The sequence below is a fragment of the Prionailurus bengalensis genome, chromosome D2 (genome assembly GCF_016509475.1).
Source record: "Prionailurus bengalensis isolate Pbe53 chromosome D2, Fcat_Pben_1.1_paternal_pri, whole genome shotgun sequence".
Classification (NCBI taxonomy): domain Eukaryota; kingdom Metazoa; phylum Chordata; class Mammalia; order Carnivora; family Felidae; genus Prionailurus; species Prionailurus bengalensis.
Window position 1 is genome coordinate 16537084 of NC_057351.1, and position 21466 is coordinate 16558549.

At 49.3% G+C, this 21466-nt stretch overlaps 1 protein-coding gene across 1 annotated transcript in view; it reads right to left on the minus strand.

The window, feature by feature from the left end:
- The window catches only part of DISC1 (DISC1 scaffold protein), a gene marked incomplete at its 5' end in the record, with an annotated part of 116432 nt that overhangs the window by 46617 nt on the left and 48349 nt on the right, over positions 1–21466 (minus strand). The window contains one exon of the mRNA XM_043596100.1: positions 17230–17380. Coding sequence (XP_043452035.1) covers positions 17230–17380 — 151 coding nt within the window. The remainder of the gene's footprint in view (positions 1–17229; positions 17381–21466) is intronic.

Sequence of the window (21466 nt, forward strand, 5' to 3'; positions counted from 1 at the left end):
CATTGTCCAAAATGGCACAGTGTCGTTCTTTTTTATGGCTGTATAATATTCCACCATGTATATGCACATGCACATGTGCCACGTTTTCCTTATCCATTTGTCTCCTGATGGACTCTGAGGTTGCTTCCATGTCTTAGCCACTGTAAATAATGCTGCAATAAACAGAGGGATGCATGTATCTTTTTAAATTAGTATTTTCATCTTCTCTGGGTAAATATTCAATGAATAGACAAAAGCCAGAATACGACCTATGAATACAGAGAACAAACTGATGGTTGCCAGAAGGTTGGGAGTGGGGGGTTGGGTGAAATGGGCGATAAGGAGATACAGGCTTCCAGTTCCGGAATGAGTAAGTCACCGGAATAAAAGGCACAGCCTAAGGAACAGAGTCAATGATATTGTCACAGCCATGGAACAAGACACATGGTAGCTACACTTGTGGTGAACACAGCATACAGTATAAACTTGTCAAATCACTAAGTTGCATACCTGAACTAATGTAACAGTGTGTGTCAGCTATATTCAAAAAGGAAGGAAGGAAGGAAGGAAGGAAGGAAGGAAGGAAGGAAGGAAGAGGAAGGGGGGGAGGGAGGAAGGAAGAAAGGAAGGGAGGAAGGAAGGAAGGGGAAGGGGGGAGGGAGGAAGGAAGAAAGGAAGGAAGGAAGGAAGGAAGAGGAAGGGGGGGAGGGAAGAAGGAAGAAAGGAAGGGAGGAAGGAAGGAAGAAAGGAAGGAAGGGGGAGGAAGGAAGGAAGAAGGAAGGAAGGGGAAGGGGGGAGGGAGGAAGGAAGAAAGGAAGGAAGGAAGGAAGGAAGAGGAAGGGGGGGAGGGAGGAAGGAAGAAAGGAAGGGAGGAAGGAAGGAAGAGGAAGGGGGGAGGGAGGAAGGAAGGAAGGGGAAGGGGGAGGGAGGAAGGAAGAGAGGAAGGAAGGAAGGAAGGAAGAGGAAGGGGGGGAGGGAAGAAGGAAGAAAGGAAGGGAGGAAGGAAGGAAGAAAGGAAGGAAGGGGGAGGAAGGAAGGAAGAAGGAAGGAAGGGGAAGGGGGAGGGAGGAAGGAAGGAAGGAAGGAAGGAAGGAAGGAAGAGGAAGGGGGAGGGAGGAAGGAAGAAAGGAAGGAAGGAAGAAGGAAGGAAGGGGAAGGGGGGAGGGAGGAAGGAAGAAAGGAAGGGAGGAAGGAAGGAAGAGGAAGGGGGAGGGAGGAAGGAAGAAAGGAAGGGAGGAAGGAAGGAAGAGGAAGGGGGGGAGGGAAGAAGGAAGAAAGGAAGGAGGAAGGAAGGAAGAAAGGAAGGAAGGGGGAGGAAGGAAGGAAGAAGGAAGGAAGGGGAAGGGGGGAGGGAGGAAGGAAGGAAGGAAGGAAGGAAGGAAGAGGAAGGGGGGGAGGGAAGAAGGAAGAAAGGAAGGGAGGAAGGAAGGAAGAAAGGAAGGAAGGGGGAGGAAGGAAGGAAGAAGGAAGGAAGGGGAAGGGGGGAGGGAGGAAGGAAGAAAGGAAGGAAGGAAGGAAGGAAGGAAGAGGAAGGGGGGGAGGGAGGAAGGAAGAAAGGAAGGGAGGAAGGAAGGAAGAGGAAGGGGGGGGGGAGGGAGGAAGGAAGGAAGGGGAAGGGGGAGGGAGGAAGGAAGAAAGGAAGGAAGGAAGGAAGGAAGAGGAAGGGGGGGAGGGAAGAAGGAAGAAAGGAAGGGAGGAAGGAAGGAAGAAAGGAAGGAAGGGGGAGGAAGGAAGGAAGAAGGAAGGAAGGGGAAGGGGGGAGGGAGGAAGGAAGGAAGGAAGGAAGGAAGGAAGGAAGGAAGGAAGAGGAAGGGGGAGGGAGGAAGGAAGAAAGGAAGGGAGGAAGGAAGGAAGAGGAAGGGGGAGGGAGGAAGGAAGAAAGGAAGGAAGGAAGGAAGGAAGGGGAAGGGGGGAGGGAGGAAGGAAGAAAGGAAGGGAGGAAGGAAGGAAGAGGAAGGGGGAGGGAGGAAGGAAGAAAGGAAGGAAGGAAGGAAGGAAGGGAAGGGGGGAGGGAGGAAGGAAGAAAGGAAGGAAGGAAGGAAGAGGAAGGGGGGGAGGGAGGAAGGAAGAAAGGAAGGGAGGAAGGAAGGAAGAGGAAGGGGGGAGGGAGGAAGGAAGGAAGGGGAAGGGGGAGGGAGGAAGGAAGAAAGGAAGGGAAGAAGGAAGGAAGGAAGGAAGGAAGGAAGGAAGGAAGGAAGGAAGGAAGAGGAAGGGGGAGGGAGGAAGGAAGAAAGGAAGGAAGGAAGAAGGAAGGAAGGGGAAGGGGGGAGGGAGGAAGGAAGAAAGGAAGGGAGGAAGGAAGGAAGGAAGAGGAAGGGGGGGAGGGAAGAAGGAAGAAAGGAAGGGAGGAAGGAAGGAAGAGGAAGGGGGGAGGGAGGAAGGAAGGAAGGGGAAGGGGGAGGGAGGAAGGAAGAAAGGAAGGAAGGAAGGAAGGAAGAGGAAGGGGGGAGGGAGGAAGGAAGGAAGGGGAAGGGGGAGGGAGGAAGGAAGAAAGGAAGGAAGGAAGGAAGGAAGAGGAAGGGGGGGAGGGAAGAAGGAAGAAAGGAAGGGAGGAAGGAAGGAAGAAAGGAAGGAAGGGGGAGGAAGGAAGGAAGAAGGAAGGAAGGGGAAGGGGGGAGGGAGGAAGGAAGGAAGGAAGGAAGGAAGGAAGAGGAAGGGGGGGAGGGAAGAAGGAAGAAAGGAAGGGAGGAAGGAAGGAAGAAAGGAAGGAAGGGGGAGGAAGGAAGGAAGAAGGAAGGAAGGGGAAGGGGGGAGGGAGGAAGGAAGAAAGGAAGGAAGGAAGGAAGGAAGGAAGAGGAAGGGGGGGAGGGAGGAAGGAAGAAAGGAAGGGAGGAAGGAAGGAAGAGGAAGGGGGGAGGGAGGAAGGAAGGAAGGGGAAGGGGGAGGGAGGAAGGAAGAAAGGAAGGAAGGAAGGAAGGAAGAGGAAGGGGGGGAGGGAAGAAGGAAGAAAGGAAGGGAGGAAGGAAGGAAGAAAGGAAGGAAGGGGGAGGAAGGAAGGAAGAAGGAAGGAAGGGGAAGGGGGGAGGGAGGAAGGAAGGAAGGAAGGAAGGAAGGAAGGAAGGAAGGAAGAGGAAGGGGGAGGGAGGAAGGAAGAAAGGAAGGGAGGAAGGAAGGAAGAGGAAGGGGGAGGGAGGAAGGAAGAAAGGAAGGAAGGAAGGAAGGAAGGGGAAGGGGGGAGGGAGGAAGGAAGAAAGGAAGGGAGGAAGGAAGGAAGAGGAAGGGGGAGGGAGGAAGGAAGAAAGGAAGGAAGGAAGGAAGGAAGGGGAAGGGGGGAGGGAGGAAGGAAGAAAGGAAGGAAGGAAGGAAGAGGAAGGGGGGGAGGGAGGAAGGAAGAAAGGAAGGGAGGAAGGAAGGAAGAGGAAGGGGGGAGGGAGGAAGGAAGGAAGGGGAAGGGGGAGGGAGGAAGGAAGAAAGGAAGGGAAGAAGGAAGGAAGGAAGGAAGGAAGGAAGGAAGGAAGGAAGGAAGAGGAAGGGGGAGGGAGGAAGGAAGAAAGGAAGGAAGGAAGAAGGAAGGAAGGGGAAGGGGGGAGGGAGGAAGGAAGAAAGGAAGGGAGGAAGGAAGGAAGGAAGAGGAAGGGGGGAGGGAAGAAGGAAGAAAGGAAGGGAGGAAGGAAGGAAGAGGAAGGGGGGAGGGAGGAAGGAAGGAAGGGGAAGGGGGAGGGAGGAAGGAAGAAAGGAAGGAAGGAAGGAAGGAAGAGGAAGGGGGGAGGGAGGAAGGAAGGAAGGGGAAGGGGGAGGGAGGAAGGAAGAAAGGAAGGAAGGAAGGAAGGAAGAGGAAGGGGGGGAGGGAAGAAGGAAGAAAGGAAGGGAGGAAGGAAGGAAGAAAGGAAGGAAGGGGGAGGAAGGAAGGAAGAAGGAAGGAAGGGGAAGGGGGGAGGGAGGAAGGAAGGAAGGAAGGAAGGAAGGAAGGAAGGAAGGAAGAGGAAGGGGGAGGGAGGAAGGAAGAAAGGAAGGGAGGAAGGAAGGAAGAGGAAGGGGGAGGGAGGAAGGAAGAAAGGAAGGAAGGAAGGAAGGAAGGGGAAGGGGGAGGGAGGAAGGAAGAAAGGAAGGGAGGAAGGAAGGAAGAGGAAGGGGGAGGGAGGAAGGAAGAAAGGAAGGAAGGAAGGAAGGAAGGGGAAGGGGGGGGGAGGGAGGAAGGAAGAAAGGAAGGAAGGAAGGAAGGAAGAGGAAGGGGGGGGAGGGAGGAAGGAAGAAAGGAAGGGAGGAAGGAAGGAAGAGGAAGGGGGGAGGGAGGAAGGAAGGAAGGGGAAGGGGGAGGGAGGAAGGAAGAAAGGAAGGGAAGAAGGAAGGAAGGAAGGAAGGAAGGAAGGAAGAGGAAGGGGGAGGGAGGAAGGAAGAAAGGAAGGAAGGAAGAAGGAAGGAAGGGGAAGGGGGGAGGGAGGAAGGAAGAAAGGAAGGGAGGAAGGAAGGAAGGAAGAGGAAGGGGGGGAGGGAAGAAAGGAAGAAAGGAAGGGAGGAAGGAAGGAAGAGGAAGGGGGAGGGAGGAAGGAAGAAAGGAAGGGAGGAAGGAAGGAAGAGGAAGGGGGAGGGAGGAAGGAAGAAAGGAAGGAAGGAAGGAAGGAAGGAAGGAAGGAAGGAAGGGGAAGGGGGGAGGGAGGAAGGAAGAAAGGAAGGAAGGAAGGAAGGAAGGAAGGAAGGAAGGGGAAGGGGGGAGGGAGGAAGGAAGAAAGGAAGGGAGGAAGGAAGGAAGAAAGGAAGGAAGGGGGGAGGAAGAGGAAGGGGGGAGGGAGGAAGGAAGAAAGGAAGGAAGAGGAAGGGGGGAGGGAAGAAGGAAGAAAGGAAGGGAGGAAGGAAGGAAGAAAGGAAGGAAGGAAGGAAGAGGAAGGGGGGAGGGGAGGAAGGAAGGAAGGGGAAGGGGGAGGGAGGAAGGAAGGAAGGGGAAGGGGGAGGGAGGAAGGAAGAAAGGAAGGGAAGAAGGAAGGAAGAAAGGAAGGAAGGGGGAGGAAGAGGAAGGGGGGAGGGAGGAAGGAAGAAAGGAAGGAAGAGGAAGGGGGGAGGGAAGAAGGAAGAAAGGAAGGGAGGAAGGAAGGAAGGAAGGAAGGAAGGAAGGAAGGAAGGAAGAGGAAGGGGGGAGGGAGGAAGGAAGAAAGGAAGGAAGAAAGAGGAAGGGCGGAATGAGGAAGGAAGGAAGGAAGGAAGGAAGGAAGGAAGGAAGGGGAAGGGGGAGGGAGGAAGGAAGAAAGGAAGGGAGGAAGGAAGAAAGAAAGGAAGGAAGGAAGGAAGGAAGGAAGGGGAAGGGGGAGGGAGGAAGGAAGAAGGAAGGGAGGAAGGAAGGAAGGGGAAGGGGGAGGGAGGAGGAAGAAAGGAAGGAAAGAAGGAAGGAAGGAAGGAAGGAAGGAAGGAAGGAAGGAAGGAGGGAAGGAGGGAAGGAGGGAGGGAGAGAGGGAGGAAGGAAGGACGAAAGGAAGGCAGGGAGGGAGGAGAAAATGAGTAACTGATCCTAACGTGTTTGTTCTTTGTTCATCTCCTTTCACTCTTACCCCATTTCGTTCAAACATCCTGAAAAAGCAAACGCCATCAAGCTCACCCACTATGTGCCATGGACTGTGCTGGGTGCTAGGGACCCAGCAGTAAAGAAGACTCGGTTCCTGCCCAGAGCAGGGGAGACACACACCGAAAGGAAAATATAAGGCAACGGACAAATGCTCAACCCAGGTCTCAAGCTTATTACTCTAGGAGTTGAAAGGTGGAAGTGAGTCTTCCACTTCCTCAATCTTAACGTGGCATTTACAAATGAGGGAGCCAACCAAGCACTGCAGCCCTGATATTTTTGGAAACAATGGTAGAAAATAAGTCACCTCAGCTTTTCTCAGTTGTGAAACAGAAGCTACAGAAAAGGGAACCGTCCTCGTATTCCTGGGCCTGACACAGATTCACATTCTCTGAATAATCTCGAAAACTGCTTATTGTAACAGACCACGCAATTTAGAAATTTATTTTAAGACCTGTTACTCTCTGATTCATGTGCTTGAAGGCAAATTACAGGAGTCGTTGTAATAAAGATGCTTAGGCTGATCATAATAAAACAAACTAGCATGAGTTGAGAATTTTCTGTGCACCAGACACTATCATTTTTGTCACACTCACTTCTCCTTACAGACCTAAGAGGAAGTATTTATTATTAGAGTTTTGCCACTGAGGAAGCAGGTGTCAGGGGCATTCAGTGACTTGCTCTCGGTCACAATGAGAACAAACAGCAGAGTCCAGGGGCCAGGGGTGCATCCGGCTGATCCCCCCTTTCCCAGTCCTTTCCTGGACAGCCTGATGCCGTTTAGGCTCTCGGCCAGATTATAAACTTCTGTTTCCTCCTGGCTTCTTCTAATCACACGCCACCCACACCCACAGATTAAGTCCCCGTGCTCGCTCCGCAGCAGGCCCAGCTGAGAGTGAAAGGGAGGGCTCAGCACGGGGAGGGAGGTGAGCTTTGAGCCCTAGTTCTGCCTTTTTCTAGCCGCGAGTCCTTGGATTCATCAAAGCTCTCTGAACCTCACCTTCCTCGTTTTTAAAGTGAGGAAGGTGGTGAGGATGATGATGCCTTCCCTATATGGCTGATCACGAGGGTCCTAATCAGTTTATTCAACAAATGAACGCCATGCACCTACTGGGCGCAGGCCCCACCCTCGCACCAGGTAGGAAGAAGGAGGCAGAACCCCTCGGGCCTCAGAGAGCTTTGCTGTTTGCCGTCCCTCGTGTGTGGTGTTTGCATCGGGGAAAATGACCTCTGGATGCATCTCCAGTGGGCACACGGTCCTACACAGTGAAGATTACAGATGAAATGTCCCCCAGGATCTTTACACGTATCAGAAGAGGAAGTCTCTGGAACAAAACCATCACCAACTACTGACGTCCGTGGGAATGGGACGTGCTTCCCCCTCTGGGCTCCAGAGTCTTGGCCTGTCTCGCAGCCACGTGCTCCAGACCGACAGCCTCAGGAGGGGAAAGAACTCACCTCATCTTGTGCTCTGCACTGAGTAGGGGCTTAGCAAATATCTGTTCGATGGTCTCATGAGTCCGTGGCCTTAGGAAATCCAGAAGTCGTTTATATTCAGCTTTCTATTTCATTGCATCATTTCTTTGCACTAATTTATTTCCCAATTTGCTCTGCTTATGCAAATATTAAGAGTTTCCTGAATTTCCTAAACAGATACCATCTGGGTCGGGCTGGGAGTTATTGAAGGAAATCATCATAGAATTGAAAATTAGCTACAGAGACGCTACAGGTGGGTAACTGGGAATTCTCCATATTATTGTTAATCACATTCATTACTAAAGCCATAAGAAAAGCCCCTGTGATTAACCAAAACTCATCTCCCTGTCTCGCACTCTTTGACTCTGAGTATAGAAAGCCATCCATAGATGGCTGAGTGGCGGCCCCAGGACACGCTGTGGCTCAGTAATGAAGCCAGGGACAGGTGTCTGTTGTTCAGATGTTCAGTCCTCTGAGCCAGGCTCCCCCTTCCTTCTACCGTGTTGTTCCCTTTATATTTAATAATTCTCAATGTGTAATCCCTAATGTCAGTGCAAATTAGCATTGCTGCCATAAACTAATCAGTATGTAAAATGAACAAGTCCCTGAGGGGCAAGAATTAAAAACACGAGGGTTGGAATGTTAGAACAGCCCTGGGTGCCAACAGGGACTCGGGGTCTCTAAGATCCTACCCTCCGCCGCCGGGTTTCAAACAGGCCCCCATCTGGGGCTGCCCAGTGCTGGAAAAATCCTGGCCTTTCTCCTTGTGTCTTTTCCACTAGCCAGTTAAAGGATAAACCCATTTGGAAAATAAGGTCCTATGCCACTGAAAGCAGTAAGAACATTTCTCTTCCCAATGACCCCACGCACCATGCAGCTTTTGTGAGTGTGTAGTTCAACAATACTGAGGAAGGAATGAACCCTCTGGGGGTTGACGCCTCTGGAATTACGTGGTTAAGTGTGTGCCTGAGATGAACACACATCACTACCTCCTCCCTAGCCAGCACCTGAGGCCCCAGAGCTCTCCCGCACCCTCCTTTTGCTCTGATGGTTGCCTTCAGAAGTATGTAGAGTGAGAATGTTACAGGGCAGGAGAGAGGCCAGATGATGCACCTGCTAGGACATCCCATGCCAGAAGGGCTCACGGCAATGGCTATGGTTTACAGAGCTGTGTATATAACACAGAAGGTCCCTTTCCCCGACAGAAATGTGTCTTCACGGTGCTAAAAATATTGCTGTTTTGTGCCACTTCTGGAATCAAAGAATTTTAGTCAAGGAAGAAACCAACATTTACCAAGGCCAGTGCTCTCATTATTACAGTTGGGAAAACCTCAGTTCAGATGACTATTTCTTACAGCCCCTCTGAATATCTTTGCTCATTGCTGTCCCCCATGGATGACCATTCTAACAAATTCATGTCATGTGACTTCCGTGTTTCCATCTCTCCCTCTTTGGGAAGATGGTGAGAAAGAAGTGGTTTGCGCCAGCCATATAATCACTGAAGTGTGGTTTAAATCTAGACATTGCTGGGGCGCCTGGGTGGCTCAGTCAGTTAAGCATCCGACTTTAGCTGGGGTCATGATTTCACGGTTCGTGGGTTTCAGCCCCGTGTCAGGCTCTGTGCTGACAGCTCAGAGCCTGGAGCCTGCTTCGGATTCTGTGTCCCCCTCTCTCTCTCTCTCTGCTCCCCCACCTCCACTCGTACTCTGTCTCTCTCTCAAAAATAAACATTAAAAAATAAAAATAAAAAATCTAGACATTGCTTCCTCAGCCAATGAAATATTGTAAATTATCAAGGCCACTGTGAAAGCACAAATACCATAAAAATGCAGATAACTTTACAGTTCTGCCTTTATATATATGTAGTTCTATCTATCTATGGTAGATAGATAGACCTACATATAGATATGAATCTGATTTGTATCTAAAAAGTAAGCAGAATAGGGGTACCTGGGTGGCTCAGTCAGTTAAGCGTCTGACTTCAGCTCAGGTCATGATCTCACGGATCTCTCAGGTGAACTACACACTCACAAAAAGCCACATGGTGCGTGGGGTTGTTGGGAAGAGAAATGTTCTTACTGCTTTCAGTGGCGTAGGACGTGGGTTCAAGCCCCGCCATCGGGCTCTGTGCTGACAGCTCAGAGCCTGGAGCCTGCTTCAGATTCTGTGTGTGTGTCTCTCTCTCTCTCTGCCCCTCCCCCACTTGTGCGTGCGCTCTCTCTCTCTCTCTCTCTGTCTCTCTCTCTCTCTCTCAAAACTAAATATTTTTTTAAAGTTTTTAAATAAATGAAGAGTAAGAATAGGAAACCAAACATCATTGCCTTCTATAGTCCTATCCCACTCAGAAAAATGACTACACTGCAAGGGGCCACACGGATATTTATGTGGGTTTGTGACAGCTACGCCGATACAAATGGCTCCAGGACAGACTTCAGTTGAATGGGAGCAAAGAGGATGGCATGGGAGACGTTTATTTGGAAGATTTTATTTAGAATCCACTAATTCGAAAACAAACTCGGAGGAGTCCTCTGCGGCACACCGCACGTACTCTTCTCCACTTTTCCTTCCCTCCCATCTCCAGGCGATGACAAGGGGTCGGCGGTGGGTCTCCATTAGCCATACCGATGCCAGTCTGGTGCCTCACCTTGAGCCCCGATTCAGGCTTCAGAAACATGCCCTGGTGTGTCTGGGTAATGATGGCCATTGTTACGTGGTACCGTAATGTAGTCATCCCATTTTGTACCTCTGGTAAAACGTGTCTGTAACAGTTATTTTCTCATCTTACAGAGCCCACTGTCATGGATTTCCATGGTGGGGTGGCCCCAACATGACAATTAAATGAAAATAAAGAATCACACGTTTCAAAGGGACTAGAGGAAGAACCGGTCGGCGGAAAAATGACTCAGCCCAGAAGCATCATGGACTACACGATACTCATCTCTCCTGTTCCCCACCTGAAAGGAAGTATGTGAGCAGGAAATATTTGGACAGGCTAACCGGAGGAGCTCCGCCTTGATAAGCCCCATCGGAAAACCATTGTATATCTCTGTTTTTAAACTTGGTTGTATTTAATCCGCTTGTGTTTTAAGTTATCCATCGGGAAACAGTCTTTGATAAAGGACATTTTGCACACACGCACACAATTTAGGCTGTAGATATGACCAATTTTAAAGTACATATTGCTGAAGGTCCAAGGGGAAAATACACAGGAGGCATACAGTCCAAGAAATACAGGACGTTAATGAGAAAATTATCAGTCGCAGGTGTGATAGTCAACCAAAGCCCTCTCTTAACAGAAAGTAAAAAATAACTCTTTTGACTAGAGGACAGATACAGTAGGAATAGATGCCCCTCTGTCCCCTTCTGATCGCTGCTGTCACAGGATATTGAAATGTAATTTTCTGATTGCTCCAGAATCAGAAGCTAGAGCTGAATCGCAGGCCCAAATGCTCTCCATTCTAAACTGCTCTAACAGCGGGGTACGGTGCCCCACGCCAGGCACTGCACAAGCAATACTACCACAGCCAACCACCACTCAACACACACACCCACTGACCATGTAGGAAATGGAGCTTTCATGAGACATGCTTCTCCTTCCCCTTTCCACAGCCCCACGGGGGGGGGGGGGGGGGGGGGGGGTAAGGAGGGAAGAAATGCTCCCACTCAATCCAAACAAAGGCAAGAACATCCACCAGACCCACTCACAAAGACCGGGGGGGCCCTGTAAGCAGGAACACCTGATTCTCCGACATGGACATCTGTCTAAGTTGGGGTTCTCTTAACAGAAAGTCTGAAACAAGAATCTGAGTTTGGGCTATTTTCTGGAGAAGTGATTCCCAAGAAACTAAGAGTGAGGAAGCGAGAAGTAGGAAAAGTCAACCAACGGTATGTTACTGAGCTGATCACCACAGGGACAACTGGGGCCCAATCCTACCAGGAACCGCCTGGAAAAACGTGTGGAATGTGCTTCAGAACTGTCGCCCCAGAGGCTGGGGAGGGTGGCACACCTATCCACCAACTCCCACCCCAGTGCTTGACAGCTGCCCTCAGGGGCATTCATTACCCACTCCTCACAAGCTTCAGAGCACGTCATGTGGCACACAAACCTGTTGGGAGCCACAGGTGGACAGAACTGTCCAGAGCTGGAACGGAAATCGGGAGGGAGGCCAAGAGATCGAGATACAGGACATCAAATGTCTGCAGCAATGTGTGCTCTCACACAACTGACTTTCTGATGTATCACTACCCCCTCAAGCAGGGATAAAGACGTTGGAGGGGCGCCTGCGTGGCTTAGTCGGTTAAGCGTCCGACTCTCGGTTTTGGCTCAGGTCTCGAGCTCATGGCTGGTGAGTTCGAGCCCCACGCTGGACTCTGAGCGGACAGTGCAGAGTCTGCTTGGGATCCTCTCTCTCCCTCTCGCTCTGCCCCTCCCCCTCTCACTCTCTCTGTCTCTCTCAAAATAAATAAATAAATAAACTTAAAAAGAAGAAGAAGAAATTGGAGAGCCACGGCAAGGCAGAGAGGTCTGCAATGGGACAGCCTGAATGCCTACCGTTCGGTATAGCAAAGATGGGTGAACTTCCTGCGAATCGAGTAGACGTCGCAAACAGTAACCTCCCCAAAAGTGTGCCCGTTGGGCAAGGGGACCCACCGAAAGAGGCTGAGTAATATGTGAAAAGGGGTGGTTGCCCAGATGGGCTGGGAAAGGTTGAATTCACCTCAGCGTCTGGGCATGGGGGGGGGGGGGGGGCTGTGGTGTCGTCTGGAGAACCCACGTGTGGGTGTCCCTGGACAGTGAGCGTGCCAACGCCTGCACATGGTGTGTTCCAGTCTGTTAGCCAGGGAGGCAGCGATGACCAACAAGGAGAGGGTTACAGACAATGGACAGGGAGAGATTCGAAATGGATATGGGAGATTAAAGTTTCAAACTGGACCCGGGGGGCTGAACATCAGTAACTGAAAATGAGCCAGACGTCCGTGGTACCTGCCCAGGCTATCGTGGGCAATGGGAAGATGTATCCAGCAGAACACGACAGAGACCGGAGAACAGGAAGACCATGGTGTGTTTGTACCTCCCCTGAACAGAGACGCCACAGTGAACTGGTTATCTTACTGAGCAAAGTGGGACCAAAAACAGGGCAGGCTCCCAACTACGTGAGTGCCGGTACCTGCCACTGGTGGAGTCGGGTTAATCCGCGAAGGGACGGTGAAGCTGTCTGGGCTGCGGAAGGAACCTGAACGAATGGAGTGTGGTTCAGCTCGGTATTCTACTTGAGACCCAGAGAATTCAACAGTGGTTTTTAAAAAGCTGAATGGACCAGTGGCGCCCGTTGTATGGCTCAGTATGGATTGTGTGGCTCAATCCGTTGAGAGTCCGGCTTCAGCTCAGGTCATGACCTCACAGTTCATGAGTTCGAGCCCCGCGTCGGTCTCTGTGCTGGCAGCTCAGAGCCTGGAGCCCGCTTCGGATTCTGTGTCTCCCTCTCTCTCTCTGCCTCTCCCCCACTCACGTTTTGTCTCTGTCTCTGAAAAAATGAATAAACCTTAAAGAAAAATTTTTTAAATAAACACTAAAAGAAAAATTTTAAAGTGGAATGGACCAGATTATTAACAACAAAGTGACAGTAAAAATAAAAAATGAAATACAATGACTGATGTACTTGGGTGTTTGCATTTCCTTCAATCTTATTCTAAAGCAAATTTGCTTAACCTGAGATGCAAAGACCCCGCCTCCCCTGCAGAGTGAATGGCTAAGCCTCAGAAGATCTGTGAGCCTGTGGAAACTGCAGGCAATCAATCGTTTGCGTGGTTGTACATATGTGGTTTGGTGACGATGGAAGGAGCCTCTAGCTCTCATCAGATTCTCAAAGAAATACTTGATCCCCAAAAGGGTAGGTGTCCCTTATTTGTGCCGTTCATCAGTACTGAAAATTTCCCAAGTCAATGCAACTATTTCGTTTCTACAGGAAAAGTACAGTTCATCAAAAAGTATTCCGTTTCCTTCTTGACTCAGAGAGAGCCCCCCGCCTGTAGGAAATATTTCTGTCCCGGCTCCATCCTGACTCCAAGGCTGTGTGAGCTCCAGCCCTGCACCGTGGCCTCCTGGTGACCGCCGTGAGAACTGCAGCCACAGTCCCTGGTTTAGGGGAAACCCGTTGAGTCCAGACACCCCTGTGGGTGATATATATTACAGGGCTAGATGGGCAGCTGGTCCACTGAAAGACAATTTTCTAAAAGTTATTAATAACTATGCAATTCTAGTAATATGCATTAAAAAATTTAAGAAGTTGATTTTGAGTCATTATGTTCTAATTGTGTTAATAATAGGCCAGGTGGATTTGGCAAAAGAAAAACCACAATAATAAGTAAGTAACTGAAGTTTGGAAAATAGCGATCTAATTCAATCCTCTCGTTTTCTGGTGAGGAAGTGAAGTGTGAAGAAGTTAGGAAACTATGCCAGGTTAGCAGAAGACACGGGATCAGAACTCAGGTTTCCTGACCTATAATCCAGGGTTCTCTAAGATTCTATAAAAGTTCTTCCGACTGGAGGTGTCAGAACAAAGGCTGAAGGAGCATGTTCTCTAGGGCAACTGAACCACATTAGAGTGAAAGTTCTCTCTCTTTCTCTTTCAATAAATATTCACATATATCTTTGTGAACCCCTACATAGATACATGCACATATGATCTCATTCACTCATTCAGTGAACATTTATGGAATACCTATTTGGGGTCAGCCACTGTTCTAGCCTCCAGGGATAGAAAGATAAATATAACACAGTCTTGTCCGCAAGGAGCTCACAGCCTGAAGAGTAGACAGATACTCAAGGAAACAGATTTATTTATTTAAGACCCAAGACAGGGGTGAAGTAATTCAAGGTAATTCAAGGGGAGACGGTGTGATTTCTGGACAAGGCTTCACAAGGACGGTAGCTGAGCTGAGTCTCGAACAATGAGCTCTTGAGAGGTGATGATGATGGGGCAGGCGCAAGATCATAGAATTCAGAAACATTCACAGCATTTAGGTAACTTCTAATATTTCAGTAGGTGTAGATTGTAGGTGTTGGTGATGGCTAGTTATATTCTGGGCTCCTGATGGTGAAGAGCTAGATTGGAAAAGCACTGAATGCCATGCTAAGTAAGCAGCACAGATTTTATCCTGAAAACACTGAGGGCGACTGGGCGTCACATGATATTCCCATCTGTGGCACTGTGGAGAATGAGTGAGAGGGAACAATACTGGAGTCAGAAACACCAGCAAGGAAACCATGGCAATAATCCAGACTAGAAACTCTAAAGCACAACCAAGGCAGTTTGACATGAATGAGCAAAGTGGGTGGTGAGCTGAGGTTAGACAGTAGAGTCAACCATGAAATTGGAAGTGAGGAAAAAGGAGGAGCCAAGTATGTCTCAGAGTTCTTCCTTGGGTAACTGGGTAGATGACTGAGTCAGTAACTGAGAGTGGGAATGTCAGAGAAGGGGCTGATGGGGGAGAAGAATAGCGAATCTAATAAATAGATAGTTTTAAGATGAATTTCCTAAAGGCAAGGATAAAAAGATACTAAACTTTTTAGGATAAAATAAACAGACAGCAAACTTAGTAAAGGTCAGTGAGATGTTCAGTAAAGGCCAAATGGTAGGTTGCAACTCTGGAGAGGGATCAGGGCTAAGGATATAAATTAGAGGAAAATTAGTATGTTAAGGGTACCCGAAACACAGGGGTATTTGAGGTCACCCAGAAGGAGAATATATAAAGTGAGAAGACAGGATAGGCTAGAGCAGAAGACAGAGGAACATCAGTATTAAGGAAATGGGGAGAGAAACTGGAGTTCTCAAGAGGTTGAGAAGCATGGCCAGCTGGGTAGCAAGAGGACCAGGAAAAGGGTGAATCGTGATAGTCTAGGGGAGAGAGAGTTTAAGAATGAATTTGATTGATGAAATGTTACAGACCTCACGGTGATACAGAGCAGAATAAGAGTGGAAAATGCCTTTTGGGTTTAACAGAAAATCATTGCTGACTGCTGCAGTGATAGAGACAGAAATCAGATCAGAGATAAAAATCAGGTCAGATATCAGACCATGGAGGTCAGGTCCCATTCACTCCAAAAGTGAACATGAACTAAAAGCACAGCGTGCAGGTAACCCCTGGGCGGGGAAGGACAGAGGATAACAACAAAGCAAGCCAACAGTTTCTACTGGCTCAATAAGTGGTTAATAAAGGCCTCCACTTTTATGAGGAGAATATTAAGTTGGACCCTATGAAACTGCCATATTTATAAGTCACAGTCAGATGTAAGGAATGTCAGATGTTGTCACCCAACTGAGTGAGAATGGGTGATACCGACTGTATCGTCGTTCCTCATGTTCTGCGAGAAACTCAGCCAAGATCAGCGCATCGCTCTCCACTCAAATCACATGGAGGCTAAAGAGACAATAATGGACAAGCCTTGGGCAGACTTAGGCAGCTCAGCGAGCTAGTTCCAAGCCAAGACTCGCACCAGGCAGCCAGCACCATGCCCAGGCTCAGCACCCACCTGCTGGGGGGTCTGCACAAGCTCCTTAACCTCTCCTGGACCTTGTATAAATATAAAGACAGATGATGATGATGATGATGATGACATCAATCTCCATAGCGATGCAGTTAATAAAATAGTTCTACCTCCTAGAATTGTCTAGAGGACTAAATATGAATTACTTTCCATCCACTGAAGGAAGAATAGACAAGCAAAATGTGGCACATCCGCGCCACGAAATACTGCTCAGCCTTACAGAGGAAGGAAATCCTGACACATGACACAACATGGATGAACCCTGAGGACATTCTGCTGAGTGAAATAAGGTACCGAGGGGAGTCAAATTCGGAGCCAGAAGCTGGGGGCAGAATGGGGAGGGGGGAGTCCGTGCTTAACAAGGACACAGTCTCAGTTTAGGAAGATGGAAAGAGTTCCAAAGATGGCTGGCGGTGATGGTAACGCAACAATGTGGATGCACTTTACGTCTCTGAGCGGTACACTTAAAAATGGTTGAAATGGCAAATTTCGTGTCACATACACTTTATCGCAATAAAAATGGGAAAAAAGTAGTGAATTCCCAAATCACTCAGTCATTGTTATGCAAATGTTGTTAAATAAATAGAAACACAATGCATTGGCAGATGTCGCATGACCCAAGACCAGAAATAACCCCAAAGCACAGAAGAAAGAAAGAATTCAGTAGAAAGTCAAGTTGGGAAGGACCCCACATGAGTGAGAAAGGGAGGGGAAATGAGGCGATACCTCAGTGTCGATGAAAAACTGCATCGATAAAGGAGGTGGAATCCACCTGCTCTTTAAGAAGCCCAGTGAAAGTTCACTCAACAAATATTTATAAGGAAGCACCTCCCAGGTGCCAGGCACTCTGGCACATGCTACCAGCAAAACTGTAGGGCAAGAATATGAGAAAATGATTGGCACAGCTGTCAAGACAGGCTGTAGGGAGACACCAAGACAGATGAAACGTACAAGGCCACGTACACTTCATAGGAATGAGCCAGACCATCTTGTGATTGCCGGGGCCACCCAGCAGTCGGAAATACAGTCTGGTTGCTGAGGCCATGTTTACCACTAAGGAGAAGCCGGCCTGAGCTGTGATTAGGCTGACAGCACCCATCGCAAACCTGTTCCCTCGCAAGCCCTTCCCCAGAAGAGAGGCTACAAGCAGGTAGTGGAGAGCAGTGGTTCTCAGACTTTTCAGACATGCCAGCGCCTGGGACCCACCCCAGAGAGCCTGACTCAGTCCGTCTGGGTGGAAGCTGGGCATTTCAAGTCTCCAGGTGATCAAACACGCAGCCAGGATTGAGAGCCCCTGCATCACAAAGAGCGATTGCTCCCTGTATAGCAGGGATCCCAGGGGCCCCTCGGGTAGCAGAAACAGCAGAGGTTGATTGGCAGCTGGAAGTGACCGTCAGGAGGATGTGTTTTTCCCCTTCAGTCAGCGACGAACACCTGTGGATCTCACAGGCTTGACCAAGGGAGGAAACCCATCTCTCCTTCTGAGAAGGCTGGCTTCCCAGGGGAAGCTTGGTATCCAGGCTGTGCCTGGATACCAAGGGTCTCGCCCCGTCACTTAGCAGAAGCGGCTTCTTAGGGGAGCGTGATCCACACTGGTCACTCCCTCTGGAAGGAACCACCCCCACCTGCCCAGCCAACAAAAGGGTGCTTCCCAGGAAAAAAGCAGCTGAGGGTCTCCCTAGGTATTCACCACGTGGGAGCAGGAGAGGAAAGTGGGGGCGATCCAAGTACTCACAGCTGGGAGGCCCTGTGGTGCAAGGCTGCCTGGGCCTGTGCGTCCAGGTGGCCCAGGAGGCTGCAGAGGGCTGGCTGCCTCGAAGGAAGCTGGAAGTGTGGGCTGCCTTTCTCCTTCTCCAGCTCTTCCAATCTGTGTCTTAATGCCTCGGCTGACAACCCAAAACAGGAGAGAGAGATAGAACCATGAAACTCAAAACAGGTAATGCAGTGTCCCAGAGCCCCACTCCCAGCTAACGTTCAGCTTAACGATGCAACACAACCGTGTCTGGTGCCCGCAACTCCACCTCTCAGCTGGTGCTTCCGAGAATCTTCTTTTCACTGATTGCACAGCCCCACCTACTTTTTGTGCTTCCAAATATCAGAATGTACACTGTAGGTATTTATATCATGGGCATAATTATGATCATCCTATAGGAGGACACTTGATATTAATTTTTTTAATTTTTTAATGTTTATTTATTTTTGAGACAGAGACAGAGCATGAGCAGGGGAGGGGCAGAGAGACAGGGAGACACAGGATCCAAAGCAGGTTCCAGGCTCTGAGCTGTCTGTCAGCACAGAACCCAACGCAGGGCTTGAACCCACAAACTGTGAGATCATGACCTGAGCTGAAGTCGGATGCTTAACCAACTGAGCCACCCAGGCACCCCAACATTATTTTTAAAACCATGGTTTTCATTCGGGAGAAAACCTGCTCATTTTGATGAGTTTGGGGTCTTCAATTGAAAAATGTCAGTGCCCAAGCTTGGACTTTAAGAATGTTTCCTTACAAACTGCCCATCAAGACAGAACCAATTACAATCACTAAAGTCATTGAAGCGATGTTTCAGTTCTATGTTACAGATGACCATATGTCCACCTCCGTTATCAGGTAGGGGTCCTATTACTTTTTAATGACCTTAAGTTTCCCTAGGACAAGGTGCAGATGCAGAATCACTGTAAAACAGCTTTTCTCTAGAAAAGTAAGCTTGAGAAATTGGAATCCCCTCCAATGAGAACTTTTATAACCAAACACCTGAAGAATTGGAAAGTCTCCCCTAAAGCCATTTTTGCAGAAATATTAAGACTGGGTTCAAAAATACCATCCATCAGGGGTGCCTGGGTGGCTCAGTCAGTTAAGCGTCCGACTCTTGGTTTCGGCTCAGGTCATGATCTGAGATCATGAGATTGAGCCCCGAGGCAGGTTTTGCACTGACAGCGTGGAGCCAGCTTCGGGTCCTCTCTCTCTCTCTCTCTCTCTCTCTCTCTCTGCAGCTCCCCCACCTGCCCACCTCCCCCAAAATAAATAAATAAGCTTTTAAAAAATTAATCTTTAAAAATATCATCCATCAGATCTTCACTCCTGCTGCTCCTTGCCAGGCAAGTCGGCAGAAATTTGATGGCCTCCACCCTTGGGTAGTAGGTGGGCTCTGGGGCCACCCAGGACCCCAGGAAGCCACTTCTGGCCATGAGCGCCTACTGCTTACCCGGACGTGCAGTGGAAACATTAGCGTCTTCTGTGTGTGCCATGATGGGAAGATGTTTGGGAGGCCCAACCCTAGACCATGCTTCTTTACATATCCATGGCCCTCAGGGCATTTTCCAACTAGGCCGTTTCTAGAAGACCCAGTTTTATTTATAAAACTCTTTGGACAAAACTTTTTGCCATATACCAGCAGAGGTCAACGCTAAACACGGTGCACCCTCGACATGATGCCTCTCTCTTCCTGCCCTACTCCCAAGGTGCACACTTGGGCAGAGGAAAAGCAGGCCTCAGGTGTTGTGGGCAGCAGACAACCTCCCCCAGCCATATACATTGGGACCAACGGCCAGGAACTTGCTAAGAGAATTTATTTGCCAAGGATTCATTCTAACAATACCAGAAAGGGTCGTTTACTTACTTCAAGACCAAGTCACAGGGACCTGACAAGGGTTCTCAGGTGGTGCCACCTTGTTCAAGGTGACAAGACACCACACCAACAACACAGAGTGGACTCTGGCCTGGCAGTTGTCTCAGGATAACAGCAAGATACACCTATTCCCTAACACCAAAAGCTTCAACCTTTTTAAAAAGTGAATTTTATTTTTTTTTTTAATTTTTTTTTTTGATGTTTATTTTGATAGAGACACAGAGCACAAGCTGGAGAGGAGCAAAGAGAGAGGGAGACACAGGATCCAAAGCAGGCTCCAGGGTCCGAGCTGTCAGCACAGAGCCCAACACGGGGCTCGAACTCGTCAACTGCGAGATCATTACCCAAGCCGAAGTCAGACGCTCAACTGACTGAGCCACCCAATTCACCCTGAAATGAATTTTATTTTAGTAATTTTAAAATTTTTAATTAATTTTATTACTTACTTGTTTACTTCATTCGTGCTATATACAATCAAAACTGCCATGAAAAGCAATAAATGCCTTACACGTGGTTTCAAATCCCGTCTTCCTGCTGTCGATGTGTATAGAGTTGTGTTACACCGGGATTAGGACAAAGCCTGTGTTTGCACCTTGGCTCTGCCGTTCCTAGCTGTCCCACCTCCATTTTAAGAATGTTCCCTTACAGGGGCGCCTGGGTGGCGCAGTCGGTTGAGCGTCCGACTTCAGCCAGGTCACGATCTCGCAGTCCGTGAGTTCGAGCCCCGCGTCGGGCTCTGGGCTGATGGCTCAGAGCCTGGAGCCTGTTTCCGATTCTGTGTCTCCCTCTCTCTCTGCCCCTCCCCCGTTCATGCTCTGTCTCTCTCTGTCCCAAAAAAAATAAATAAACGTTGAAAAAAAAAAAAATTAAAAAAAAAAAAAAAAAAAAAAAGAATGTTCCCTTACAAACTTCCCATCAAGACAGAACCAGTTACAATCACTAAAGTCACTGAAGCCATGTTCCAATTCCATGTTAACAGATGACCATATATCCACCTCTGTTATTTTACTTAGCCTGTCTACACGTCAGCTTCCTAATCTGTGGAATTGGGGCTAATAACATGTACATCCTGAAGTTTCCTGAGAATTAACTGAGATCATCTACGCAAAGCATTTAGCAGATGCCCAGCAGCCCAGCACCTAGCACGTGTCCAAAGGCTATCTTTAGTAGCGCCGTTAGGTAGTGGCCTTGGAGTGTTTGCACGGATGTTAGACCCCCAGCCTGGCCTCCCTCTGTGTTCTAAACTGTCCCCTCCCACTGCCTGGTGAAAAGTGCTCAGAGACTGCAAACTGACCCAGCCAAATAAAACAGTAAATTGGCTGCCAAAAATCACATTCGCCATGAATTTCAAAGGCAAATATGAATTATCCCAGGAAATACCTGTGATTAGCTGTGCTCTGCGTTGCCCCTCACCTTTGAAACTGTGACATCTAAAGTTATATCCGTGTTACGATTTGAAAGGTGTGCCAGGAAAGTCACCACTGATTCTATAGCTTATTGTCCCCAGTCTCTAAATGACCTACTCCCCGAGCTTCTCAAATGGCTGTCGGCTACTGTGGGTTCCACCTCACAGGCTGGCATCAGCTCTGCTTGGCATTAGGGTGCATTCTACTGGTTCCCCCAAAGTACACCCCTATTCACTAATTTGATATTGCAGACAGAGGGAGCTCCCAGCCAGGGCAAAGGCCCTGAGGCAGTGAACAAAGGGGAGAGAGTGTTGGGGTGGACTTGGTCATCAGGGCTGCAGAGGCCACTGTAAGGACTGTCTGTTTATCTGGAGGGAGGGGGAGCCCCTGGAGAATTCTGAGCAGTGATATGGCGTGACTGACTCTTGTTGAACAGGATAAGCCAGCTGCTCCCCTGGGAAGAGACCATACCAGGCAGAATCTCGGAAACCAGTCACATGGGTATTGAGGTTCCCGGGACAAGGCCTAATGGTGCCCAGGACCTGCAAGTGAAACAGGGGTGGCGGAAAGTGCCGGGATTTGGGATATTCTCTGACAGATGGGATGTTGGGAATGGAGGAAGACAGTGACTCCAGTATTTGTGGCCCAAACCACCAGGACAAGGTTACTGTGAGCTGAGCCGGGGTAATCTGCCATTCCCTCTGTCAGAAACACCCTTCCCCACAGCGGCCCAGGCAAGCCATCCTCCCCCTCCAGATCTCCAGCCCCTCAAGTGGGTTCCCCAGGCTCTATGCCCCCTCAGCACACCCAGGCTTCTGCCCACACAAGGGCCTCACACTTGTCTCCACTTATTCAAGACCTCCTGTGTCCGTGAGAGAGGGACCTGTCACCATGCTTGTCACTGTTTAAAGACCCACACGGGGAGGCTGCCTGGCTCAGA